At 51.8% G+C, this 12,309-nt stretch overlaps 1 protein-coding gene across 2 annotated transcripts in view; it reads right to left on the bottom strand.

The window, feature by feature from the left end:
* Nucleotides 1-7,932, bottom strand: part of SSH1 (slingshot protein phosphatase 1) — a 55,489-nt gene extending 47,557 nt beyond the window's left edge. The window contains exons 1-2 of one of the 2 annotated variants that reach the window (XM_046024974.1): nucleotides 7,750-7,932; nucleotides 2,844-2,884 (exon numbers count right to left, since the gene is read on the bottom strand). In XM_046024974.1, the coding sequence (XP_045880930.1) occupies nucleotides 2,844-2,884; nucleotides 7,750-7,818 (110 nt within the window). In that variant the 5' untranslated portion in view covers nucleotides 7,819-7,932. The remainder of the gene's footprint in view (nucleotides 1-2,843; nucleotides 2,885-7,749) is intronic. The other variant, XM_046024975.1, reaches the window with a different exon arrangement.
* Between the last annotated feature and the right edge of the window lie 4,377 nt (nucleotides 7,933-12,309).

Below are 12,309 nucleotides of genomic sequence, written 5' to 3'. Positions count from 1 at the left end.
CAAGCAGGGAACTAAGGCCCCATTCCCTAAGGGGAGCGCCGCCGCCGGTGAGGGATGGAACAAAAGCACATGCACCTGCCATGTAGGGTGGAGCCACGTGGCCCACAGAGGGGAGCTAAGGGCTTCCTGCCAGAGAGAGGGAAGTCACAAATGTCTGGGGGCAGGACCACTGAGCTGGCGGCAGGAAATGGAACTGGCTTCAAGAAGAGCCTGGCCAGGAAGTGGGATAAACACAACCCATGCAAGACGGGGGCGGCGGTGGGGAGAGGATGGGGCAGCCATGGAGGGGGAAGGGGGAGAGCAGGCAAAATGGGACCAGAGCAAGAGGCACAGGGGCGCTCTGCGACCATGTCCATCTGACGGTGGGGATGGAAACCTGAGTGGGAAGGGGGTGGCTTCGATAACAACTGACACAGGACAGGGGAGGGATAAGGACCTGAGCTGTGGGGCCACCAGGGGAAACTGGGGAAGAGGAACAGCTGAGGCCCAGAAGACCCGCCCATGTGACTCAGCCATTTCCTGGCCATGGCTGAGTCAAAGAGAACTACCGAAAGATGAAAGCTGTCAATGAAGGGTGGACAGAGGGGAGCGGGGAAAGGAGTATCCTGCTAGCCCCAGGCTTCCTGCCTGCAAGCAACTCTTCAGAACCAATCTGAAACACAGAGAAATCCCCTCTTCCCCAGACAGGCAAACACAACAGACTATTCCATTACTGTTTCTTCTAGAAGCCTGGACAGCAAAAGCTTGAAAATGCAAATCAACACACGGCCGTGAATGAGTTGCAGTCAAAGATTAAACCAGAACACCAGAATTTCTCCTGCGTGGCTACAACACTTAGAAATCAGGATGGTGTTGTCTGCCTAAAAATGGGGGGTCAATGTCAAGGGGGGAGGGAACAGGGACGAAGAGGGGAACCCAAGAGGATAAGCTCAGAACCCAGATTCCTGGCTCCAGGCCAGGGTCTCCCAGTGCTCACAAGGGCATGGGGGGAGGCCTGCTGGGGGCAGTGACGAGGCATTCCCATGGTCAGCACACATCCAGGGGACACCACCCAAAGTCAGCAGGGCTCCTCAGTCCTGGTCCTGGCACTGGTCTCTAGAATGCCAGGGTCGGGGCATCCCATGACAAACACAGGTGTGGGAGGCAACAAAGGCCTCGCTTCAAATTTGGTACCTGCCGTGTGCAACCTTGGGCCTCAGGCTCCTCCCCTGTACACTAGGAAAAACTCACTCCTGGCACAGCTGAGAGGAGTGAATATGGCAATACGCAGAGCTGACTTCCCTCCCCTTTGCGAGGTCCTCTCCAGCTCCCAACTGTGCAGAGAAAGGGCCTTTATTGGCTGCCAGGGTACTCACATTTTCATATCACTGCTACTTGTGAGTTCGGAACTGAAATAATTCCAAACACTAATGCTGTCCGCTAAGTAAGGGCGGTTTGGGGGCAAAAAAAAAATTAGCTCTTTGCACCACAGACAATATAAGTGAGACAGCTACCTTACTCCTGGGCTAAGCCCTGCGAAGGGGAGGCCTCAGGGATGGAAGGAGGGAGGCTTGGGGCAGGAGACACACCTGTAGACGCATCCCCCTCGTGGCCTCCACGGTGGTCAGCAAGCCCTTCTTCCAGCACTTCCTCCCCCAAAGAGCCTCCAGAGAGTGGATTTCCACTTCCTCCCCTCTTTGCCTCCACCCAGAGAGCCAAGCTCGAAAACACAAAACACAAAACACAGCCCGTGACTGCCCCCACTTGGGAGTCTGGCTGATTCTAGCCTTCAAACCCTGACCCAACACCCCGGGTGACAGGGAAAATCATCATCATTCCCAAAGGTATCGTTAAGATGAGGACCCAGCCCCTGAAATAAGACCTCTCTGATTTTTCCGGGCCATTATTTGCCTACACGTAAAATCTTTAGAAATACTGTATGCCACGATAAAAGTGAGTGTCTTCCCTCCTTTCACCCAAAGACACAAACCTTCAAAGACCCGTGAGTATAACCAGAGAACATCCTGCTCTCAGTAATGAATGGCGGACCCCAGTTTCTGAACACACATTCCCTTTCCCAATCGGTGTTCTTCTTCCTCACAAGATGAAACAGATTTCTCCGCCACCCCCCCCCACCCCCAGCAAAGAACAATATCCTTGAAACTCCATTTACTTTTTTTTAAGACTGGTGCCTTAGGGTACAACACGTTATATAATAAGAATATGTTATGTAACAGAGGACTAAATCTTCCGTAAACAAAATACCCAAAAGAAGGCCTTCATTTTTGGCAACGAAAAATAAAAATGCCCTTGGGGTCTGCTGGTGACTACAGCAGCCGAGGACTACAGCCCGAGGAATTGTTTTTAACGGAGCATCCCGCAAGATTTCTCACAGGCACACACACAAAACCCCAAAAATACAAACAAAAAACCCACCTTGAACCCAGGGGTGTGGGATGTCTGTTTCAAATCAGCAAAGTGCTAACCTCAGAAGGAACACCATACCAAGAGCCGGATGGAAAAGCGAGAGCACGTGACAAAGAGTATTTTTTTCAGAAAGGTAAAATCTGGAAGGACGTCTCTAAAGATGTTCAAAGTGGGGAAGCAAGGAGGGCGGTGGAATCCTGGCAACGACCTTCCTTCTTTTCGAAACGTTACACAACGTTATGAAAGCTCCTGAGGGTTAAACATGTTCACAAACGGGGACGCGCTACGTCTGTATGTGCCTGCGGTGTGATTGTTACAGCTCCCACCGAACGCACTGGCGTATCCTCTCTTCCGAGGGTTCTCCCTTCCAGAAGGGAACAAGAGTCTTTCAACCTGCTTGGGAGAAAGACTCAGGACAGAAAATCGAGGCCACTTACCTGAGGTTTACCTTTCGCTCTTCATCGCTGCCAGCCTCCAACTGCAGAGAAAGAAACACAGTGTCACACCACAGACGCCGCTAGCAACGAGCCTCACACACAGACACAGTCTCACGTTTTCCGCTCTGATGGCTGATAGAGATACAGATGTCCAGGAAACCTGGCTGCGTGCACACGGTCGCACCCTTTCCTCAGCAACCCTGCTCCACCCGCCCTCGTCCCGCCGAGAACTTTCCATGGAGGGATTTTTCAGGTTTCCCGGCATTTATCCACATTCCTTCCGTAGTGTCCCGCACTGATTCCTGTTCAGTGGACACTCCTACCTGGCCCTGCTCACCCACACGCTCATCTCAACTTTCCAGGGTGCTTTGCGATCTCACCCTGTTTTGTTTTTTAAAGATTCTATTTATTTGCCGGAGAGAGCGCCAGCGAATGCAAGCAAGGGGAGCATCAGGCAGAGGGAGAAGCAGGCTCTCTGTTCAGCAGGGAGCCCAATGCAGGGCTCCATCCCAAGACCCTGGGATCATGACCTGAGCCAGGCATGCTCTCACCCTGTTTTTTTTAAGGGCGGGGGGTGACGTTTTAAGAGGAATCTATTTCCTCCTTCAAGCAGGTAATAGCTGAGAGATCAATATCATTTTCAGCCCCAACACATGGGTTTTTAAAAAAAAAAAAAAAAAAAGAAAGAAAAGAAAAATCATTCTGGGCAAGTCTTTCACCATGGAAGGGGGCCAGGAGCAGCCTGTCTGCCTGTAGGTCTCAAAAGCTCTTGGTGGTTCCCCAAAAGGCTTAAATGTTTAACATAAAACTTTCTAGGCTATTGGTTTATTTATATAAGCAAAAGAAACGGACATTTAGTATTTTCTAAAAGTTTAAAGGCCAAGAGGGTTAGAATCTAAAAGTAACGGGACTTAAGCCCCGATTGCAATTTTTCTTTTTTTTCTTTTTCGCTTTCAATGAGAAAGCTGAAATAAGAAAACACCCCCGCCCCCCAACAACTCTGCACTGCTGGGACCTGGCATGTTTTGATGTTCCACAGAGGAGCCCATTGAAGAGGAAAGAGAAACCTGGAAAGCAGCGATCCCTGGGAGAGATGCAAGGCTGAATGAGGACAGAGACCAGGCAGGAGTCTGCAGTAATGCGAAAAGGGTGAGGAGCTCACGCGGGAAGGGGCCTTCGGAGCAAGGGACACAGAGCAGAGGGGGCAGTCTCACAACGAAGAAAGAGGGGGACAGCGGAGAGTCCCGGGGCTCCTGAATTGTTATGAAGATACTCTATGTACAGCATCGGGCAGCGGCGGGCACTGGCCGCCAGTCACTTGGTTTTCTCATGCTCCCTACCCCATGGGCAAAGGAGAAACGGAACCCATCACGTGAGGCTGTGCTGACCACAGGGCCATGAGCTTCTGTCCTGAGCGCAGCAGAAACAACTCACACAAACACTTAGAAGACAATGCTGGGTCTAACCCAGGGGTCCTCAACTGGGGATGATTTTTCTCAATGGGGACACTGGGCAATGTCTGGCGCCTTTTTCAAGAGGATGCTACTGGCATCTTGGGGGTGGAGGATGGGGTTACATTAAATACGCCACAATGCCCAAGACAACACCCCCCATCCCCAACGGCCAATGACGGTGAATTTTCTGGCCCCAACATGAGCAATGGCAAGGCTGAGAAACCCTGATCCTGATCTAACCCCAACCCACCACGCTGGACCCCCTTCTCCGCGCCCCACCCCTCCCCCCAACCCCGGCCAAAAAAAGACTCTGGAGATCTGCCCATAAAAATGAGTCACCTTGAACATTTGTCAAAAATAACAATGTTCCAATCCATTCCTGAAAGTTATTGATTTATTTGCTGTGGGGCTTTCTGCTTGTTCTGGCAAAGGAATGAGATAAGATTAACAGTAAAGTGACATAAATGAGATAATTAAAGATGGGGTGGGGGCAGGGAGAAAAAACTAAGAGAGGAGAGCTGCTTTGCTGGGCGGGCTGATCTCCCTCTCTGTTCCCACGCTAAACCGGCTGAGTCAGCTGAGTCAGCCGGGCTGAGTCTGACTCAGGGGAGGAGGGGCATTTCGAGGAGAGAGGAAGTGATTAAGGGGTACAGGCCTCAAAAAGATATTTAATTCTTGGTCATTCTCTGGGATTCCCGGAAATGAAATGGAGGCAACGTGCAGTCAGTTTTCCTAGGGAGAAAAGCTATACATGCCCAAGGACACACACAGGAGGGAAGCTGGCCCTTTTGCAGGAGCTGAGGTCCGGGGAAGGTCCGGGGAAGGTCAGACCTGAGGCACAGCCGACCTGGACCCACGTCTCCTGAGTTCGCACCCACGTGCCTGCTCTCTCCATACTGTCTTGCTTCTTCCTGCCTCACCCCATCTGAAAGCAAGCCTCGTCTCCTAGGGAGCATCCCAACCTCGGCTAGTTCACTGGGCAACTAATGCTGCTGCTCTATTAACAGCCAGTCAAAGGGGGCCAAGGCGCCTGGGTGGCTCAGTGGGTTGAGCCTCTGCCTTCGGCTCAGGTCATGATCGTGGGGTCCTGGGATGGAGTCCCATGTCAGACTCTCTGCTCAGTCTGCTTCTCCCACCCCGTCCCTGCTTGTGTTCTCTCCCACAAATAAATAAATAAAATCTTTGGGGGAGAAAAAAAGGTGGCTGAGTTTTATTCTCATGTTTACTGGGTCACTGGCACTTGGTAAAAGTAAAAGAAATGCTCTATATAATAATTTGAAATGTGTCTCATAGAGACAACCCAAATGCCCAACAAACATGCGACACATCCACCGAATGGAATATTATTTGGCAATAAAAAGGAACGAAGTATTGATCTGTGCTACGACATGGATGAACCCTGTAGACATCATGCTAAGTGGCAAAAGCCAGACACAAAGGGTCACATATTATAGGATTGTGTTCATATGAAATGTCCGGAACGGGCACATCTATAGGAACAGCAAGCAGATCCGTGGGAACCTAGAGTTTGGTGAGAGCAGGGTGGGGGTGCCGAGAAGGGGGCTGCAGGTGGTGGCTAAGGGGCACGTGGTTTCTTTTTCAAAGTGATGACTTCTGGCACCCGGTTGTGGGGACAGCTGCACAACCTTGTGAAGGTACCAAAAGTCGCTGAATCATATACTCAGGAATGGTGAACGGATGATACGTGGATTATATCTCAGCTAAAAGATAACATGAAATTTTAAAAAATGTGTCTCCGACAGGAATCGATCAGGTGTGAGCTACTCAGGGAACACGGAGTTTAGAATCCGAAACCGAGGCTGAGGGGCCCTGTGTACAAGCCCTTACTGAAGTCCAACCCTTGCCTCACTTCACGGTTGAGAAGGCAGTCTGAGATCAAGTGCAAGGAAGCTCTCTGTAGACTGCAAGCTGGTGGTAATCACAATGATGGAGGAGAACAGATATCTGTGTAGCGAGGAAAAAAGCCACTGTAGCCTCAAGTCTCAGCTGCAGGCAACCGGCCACCAGTGTCCTTTTCCCTGCACTTGACTCGCAGAGGAAGGAGGAGGAGAATCCTGTCTGCAGACAAGGTAACGCATGAATGGCCTCTCCAGGAAAGGAGAGGGCTGTCGGGGGATGGGGGTCCACCCTTACTGCCACTCCGAAAATGTTCTAGAGGCTCCTAGCAAAACCAGGTAGAAGAGCCACCGGGGCCTGCAGGACAAATAGGCCTGCACGAAAACCAGTTCCTCTTCTCTCACACAAACCTTTCCGTGTTATCGGTCAACCTCCCCCACAGAGAAGGGGCTTGAATGGCTTAGAGCTGCCCCGCCACTTCCTGGGCCTGCAGGGCCCCTCCTCCAGCCTTCTCTCCCTTCTCTAAACACTTCCCAATCTCCTCCTCCAGCTTCTCTGTCTTCAGGCCAACTCTCAGCCTTGCCATGGATAGGAGTTGAGACCAGAGGCCATAAACGGTTCTCCAAGAGAAGGTGGGAGAGTGTGGGATGAGAGAATCAGCCCTACAGTACCCTGAGGCCCCAAGTGCAGCCCAGGCCAACTGCCCACTCAGGAGACCCATTCCCCAGTCTACTCCAGAGCGAGAGCCGGCCCACAGAGGCCTGATGGCACAGAGAGGCACAGAAACCGGCAGCGTGCAGCGATGTGTTGTTCTCAGTCACCAGAATGCACCCCTGCAACCACAGTGAACCCCAGAACCGCTCCTAGCCACACAGCTAGATAAACACAAACATGCAGTCTCAAAGGATATCACAAAAAGGAAGATCCAGACTCACACAAAGACAAGATACCCAGTCACAGGGCGCCCTGAGCTCACTCAGTCACTCTCACACAGTGACACGGGCACCCAACAGGCCAGCCACTCACACTAAGAGGCAGACCTCCAGAGGCATGCAGTCGAGGGAAACAATCTCAAACATTCACAGGGGCACCCTCGGGGGGCCTCTGTCACAGCATCAGGCAGGCACAAGTTCCCAGGTTCCCAGGAGACAGTCACACACAAACTCACATAAAGTCAGGCACACGAGGAGAGGGCCTAGACCAACCCCAGGACCACAGATCTCACAACCAGCATCTCCCAGTCACCCATTAGGAGTCCCAGGGGCATAGCCAGTCTCCCACACTGTCACCCCCAGACGGGGGTCAGTCACACACACACACAGCTACACACAGCCACCCCCAGACAGAGGTCACAGCCGCAGTACAGTCTCGTGGAAAGTCACCCCCCACACAGAGGTCACAGCTGCACACACAGTCACCCCCAGACTGGGTGACACTCTCCGTCTCCGGCACAGTAACCCAGGCCAACTGCCCAGGCAAGGTCGCAGCGCGGGGCCCCTCCCCCGCAGGCCCGGACGCCCCCCGCCCCGCACCCGCGGCCCAGGCCTGGAGCGGCGGCTGCTCGGCCGAGCCGGGGCCGTGGGCCCGGGGCTCACCTCGCTGTTGCTGGCCGAGGAGGAGGCGGCGCTGGGCGTGGGCGAGCGCTGCAGGGTCACCAGGGCCATGGCTGCGGTGCCGCGCAAGGGCGCCGCCGAGGCCTCGGGCTAGAGCCGCCGCCGCCGCCCGGGCCGGGCCCGGGGCGCTCCAGCAGCCGCGCGCGGGCGGCCGGGCCGAGCCGGGCCGGGCCCGCCCCTCCCCCTCGGCGTCCGCCACCCCCGCCCCCCGCCCCCCGCCTCCCGCGCCGGCGCGCGCCGGGCCCCCTGGGGCGGGGGGAGCGGGGAGGCGGGGCGCCGGGCGGCGCGCGTGCGCGGCGCGGGAGCCCGAAGCGGCTGCGGCGGCGACGGCGGGAGGCCCCGGGCGGGCCGTCACGTCTCAACCCGCGCGCTCTGCACGCACGCCCCCGCCCGCGCCCCCGGACCCTTGAGCCTGGGGACCGGGGCCGCGCGTTCCCGCGGGCACGTCTGCCCCGGGAGACCCGCCTGCGGCGCCGACGGGGAAACCGAGGTCCCGCTACTGCGCAGGCAGGGTGACGCAGGGTCCAGAATAAAATCCCAGACCGGCAGTCTGCAGAAATTCATTCATTTGTGAAATGCTGAGCACCGACTAAGTGTCAGGCACGGAAGAGTCCACAGTGTGCCAGATAGAACGGCCGGTCTTCAGGGATTTTACAGGAGTGAATCCAATTGCTAGGCACGTTTAAAAGTTATTTTGCTACTATTTTTTGTATGAATCTTATGTGGCCATAAACCCAGCCAATTCCTTGGGAAAGCAGAGAAGGCTTTTCTGAGAAAAGAGCATTTGCTTCGAGGCCTGAAGAGCAGGATTAACGGGTGACGGGACGGCAGAGAGCCCTGGGGCTTGAGGGAACACGGCCTGCACAAAAGCCCGGAAACTGGAAGGAGGCTGTTTGTCTATCAGAGGCCAGGGCCTAGCGAGGGAAGCAAGAAAAGAGGGGCACATCGAGGTGCGCTCTAGGAAGCTCTAGGCTCCCGGGTAGAGAATGGACTGTGTGGCAGTGGGTTTAAAGGAGACCAGGGAAGAGGATGCTGCGGCCTCTTGGGGAGATGTGACCAGTATGGGGATGAAGAGGTGGAGTACCGTAGCAATCTGGTGGTACTGGTTCCATTCAGTGATAGGAAGTTTCTCTTTGATTTCCAAAAAGCCCTCCTCTTCTGTCTCTACATGCACACTGCACGGGTACCCACAAATAGCATGGTCCAATCCTGCATTTTAGCAAAGTGCTCCGCCCACCAGCTCACAGCCCAACCACAAACCCAGGCAGCCTCCTGGACCCCTCCCCCAGATCCAGGAGCTGGGACCCCCTGCTTATTCCTGAGATCTGGCTCAGCAACATTCATATTAAAGGTGGTTCTCAGTGGGGGCATTTCAGCCCCTATGAAACTTTTTCTTCTTCTTTTTTTTAATCGTAGGGATATTTTTGGTTGTCTTGCTGATGGAGACTGGAAGGCCACTCACATTTAGAGGGCAGGAGGCAGGAATACTAAATGTCCTGCAATGCACTGGAGAGTGCACCCAGAGAATTGCTCCATTCCCACCTACCTTGACCTTGTGTCCGTGAGAAACCCATTCATAATTCTGTGGAGCTAGAACCTAACTCCTTTAGATATCAACACAAAGTCTCTTTCATTGAATTTTCAGAAATGCAACTATGTTTAAATAGAGGGAAAAGTATACTTGGAGAGCTTTGTCTGGAGTTGTTTACCATCTGGGAAAAATTTATGGATGCCAGTACTACCCCTAAGATTAGAGTAGGTGACCCAGCACGTTCGCTTTTGTCGCTGTGATCTAGGCTGACCAATGATCATACTTATTTAGGGTTTATTATAAAATATCAATTATAACACAAAATTAGGGACAGAAGTCAGTTGAGTGATGAATATCTTACTCCCCAATCCAAACATATTCATTAAAAACAGATGCACAGGGGCGCCTGGGTGGCTCAGTGGGTTAAAGCCTCTGCCTTCAGCTCAGGTCATGATTCCAGGGTCCTGGGATGGAGCCCCACATTGGACTCTGCTCAGCGGGGAGCCTGCTTCCTCCTCTCTCTCTGCCTGCCTCTCCTCCTACTTGTGATCTCTCTCTGTGTCAAATAAATAAATAAAAATCTTTAAAAAAAAAACCACAACAACAAAAACAGATGCACAGGGGCGCCTGGGTGGCTCAGTGGGTTAAAGCCTCTGCCTTCGGCTCAGGTTGTAATTCCCGGGTCCTGGGATGGAGCCCCGCATCCAGCTCTCTTTTCAGCGGGGAACCTGCTTCCTCCTTTCTCTCTCTGCCTGCCTCTCTGCCTACTTGTGATCTCTGTCTGTGAAATAAGTAAATAAAATCTTAAGAAAAAAAAAAAAAAACAGACGCAAGCTTCTGAGACTTTCTGTGTCCTGTGTAGTTGTGCCCAAGTATTTACATACCGAAATAATGTGTTTTGCTATGATTTATTTTTCTTTTATGTCAACATTACAGTTGGTGGATTATGGATTTGGGGGGTATTTTTTTAAATTTTTATTTTATTTATTTGAAAGAGAGACAGAGACAGCACAAGCAGGAGAGGGAGAAGCAGCCTCCCCGCTGAGCGGAGAGCCCAATACAGGACTAGACCCCAGGACCCTGGGATCATGACCTGAGTCAAAATCAAAAGCGATGTGGGGCATTAGGGTTGAGACTTTGGCCAGCGTTTTTTTTTTTGTTGTTTTGTTTTTTTAAGATTTTATTTATTTAACTGACACACAGAGAGAGATCACAAGTAGGCAGAGAGGCAGGCGGGGGTGGGGGGCAGACTCCCCGCTGAGCAGAGAGCCCCAGGAGCCCGAGATCAGGACCTGAGCTGAAGGCAGAGTCTTAACCCTCTGAGCCACCCAGGAGCCCCAACACTAGCATGTTTTAAAGTAAAGTGTTTGAAAATTCCCTGGAGAAAACACAGACCTCTAGGCCCCAACCTCTAGAGTTTCTGGTGCACTATTTTCACGGGAGGCTGGAAATCTTGCATTTTTTAACAATTCCCTTAGGAAGCTAAAGATCCCGGTCTGGGGATTACAGTTTGAGACCCACTACCTACACAAAGGCCAAGTCGTCCCTCTGCTCTTCCTTCTACTCTCTTCCACCTCAATTTATCAAGACAGCACTAACCCCACCCCGCACTTTACCAGAGACCACCTCTGCCCTTTCTCACTTCCTCCACAAGCTGAGTGGCCCTCTTCACTCCCACAACTAACTCCTGCCAGATACCACCTCCAAAAAGTCCCTGGTCTGGGTTCAGGATCCTTTCCAGGATCCCATAACCCCCATTCTATCCCTGAAGACACAGCAAGTGTCACTGGGCATTGTCATAAGTATCCCTGTCTTGTCACATGGTCCCTAAAAAAACCTCAGGGGCAGGGCTGGGACCAAGGTGAGGACACAAAATTTAAGGGGCACCAAAAAACAAACAAACAAACAAAAACCCACCTCAGTAAGTAACCTGAAAAATATTTTCATGCAACATATTCTGGAATCAAACTTGATGCCAAAATCCATGATGAACAAAATATCAACATTTTAAATAAAGACAGGGTCAGTACTGTATTACTGATTTTTCCTTTTGCCTCCAGACCCAGTAAGGCACAGAGAGACACTTTTATGGATCCCATCCTGCTTTGATTCTTTTTTTTTTTTTTAAGATTTTTATTTATTGGGCACACAGAGAGAGAGAGCCTGCTTTGATTCTGTCTTGATTTCAAATTCTGGTGACTCTAAACTCCTGTGCAAACAGTCTGGGGGCTTGACTCACCTTGGCGCTAAGAGGGGTGATAGGGGAAAGGAGAAGAGAAGCTATTTTCTGCTATTAAAAACAATACTTTGTTGAGTTATTTGCTGTCTGCTAGGTGCTATGCAAAATGCTTTGTGTGTGTGCTGGGGACACAGTTTCTTAACACGTGACTGCCCCCACTCAAGCTCCAGGCTCACGTCCTCCAGGAAGCCTTCCCTAATGGAGGCTGGGTTAGGTGCCCCTTCTCTGTGCTGCTATGGCCTCAGTATTCTTTCTGGGTTGGGCTGCTTTCTTTATTTCTTGTCACTACTGTTGTGATCCTTATCATGGCTGAGGAAATTGACACAAAGAGTTGTCAAGTCACACACCCAAGGTCACATAGCGAGGGAGCCGTGAAGCTGGTATCCAAGATCAGGTTTCCTGCTTTCGAGTTCAAGACAGAGGTCTTTCCAGAACTCTATGGACCATTCCCTTTTTAGTTTATTATTATTATTTTTAATGATTTTATTTATTTATTTGCTAGAGGGAGAGAATGAGAGGGCACAAGCTTGGGGGGTGGGGAAGGAGCAGAGGGAGAAGGAGAAGCAGACTCCCTTGCTGAGCAGGAAGCCGGGTTGTGGTGGAGGGGCTCAATCCCAGGATCTTGAGATCATGACCTGAGCCAAAGGCCAAAGCTTAATCGACTGACCCTTCCAGGTGCCCCTTAGAGCAAACTAATTTGCAATTCTTTTTTAATTATTCGGAATTGAAATTCAGAGGTAATGAAGCTTTGGTAGACTAAATAATGACCCTC

Source organism: Meles meles, chromosome 12 (assembly GCF_922984935.1).
Source record: "Meles meles chromosome 12, mMelMel3.1 paternal haplotype, whole genome shotgun sequence".
Taxonomy (NCBI): Eukaryota; Metazoa; Chordata; class Mammalia; order Carnivora; family Mustelidae; genus Meles; species Meles meles.
This window is presented reverse-complemented; position numbering and strand designations above follow the sequence as displayed.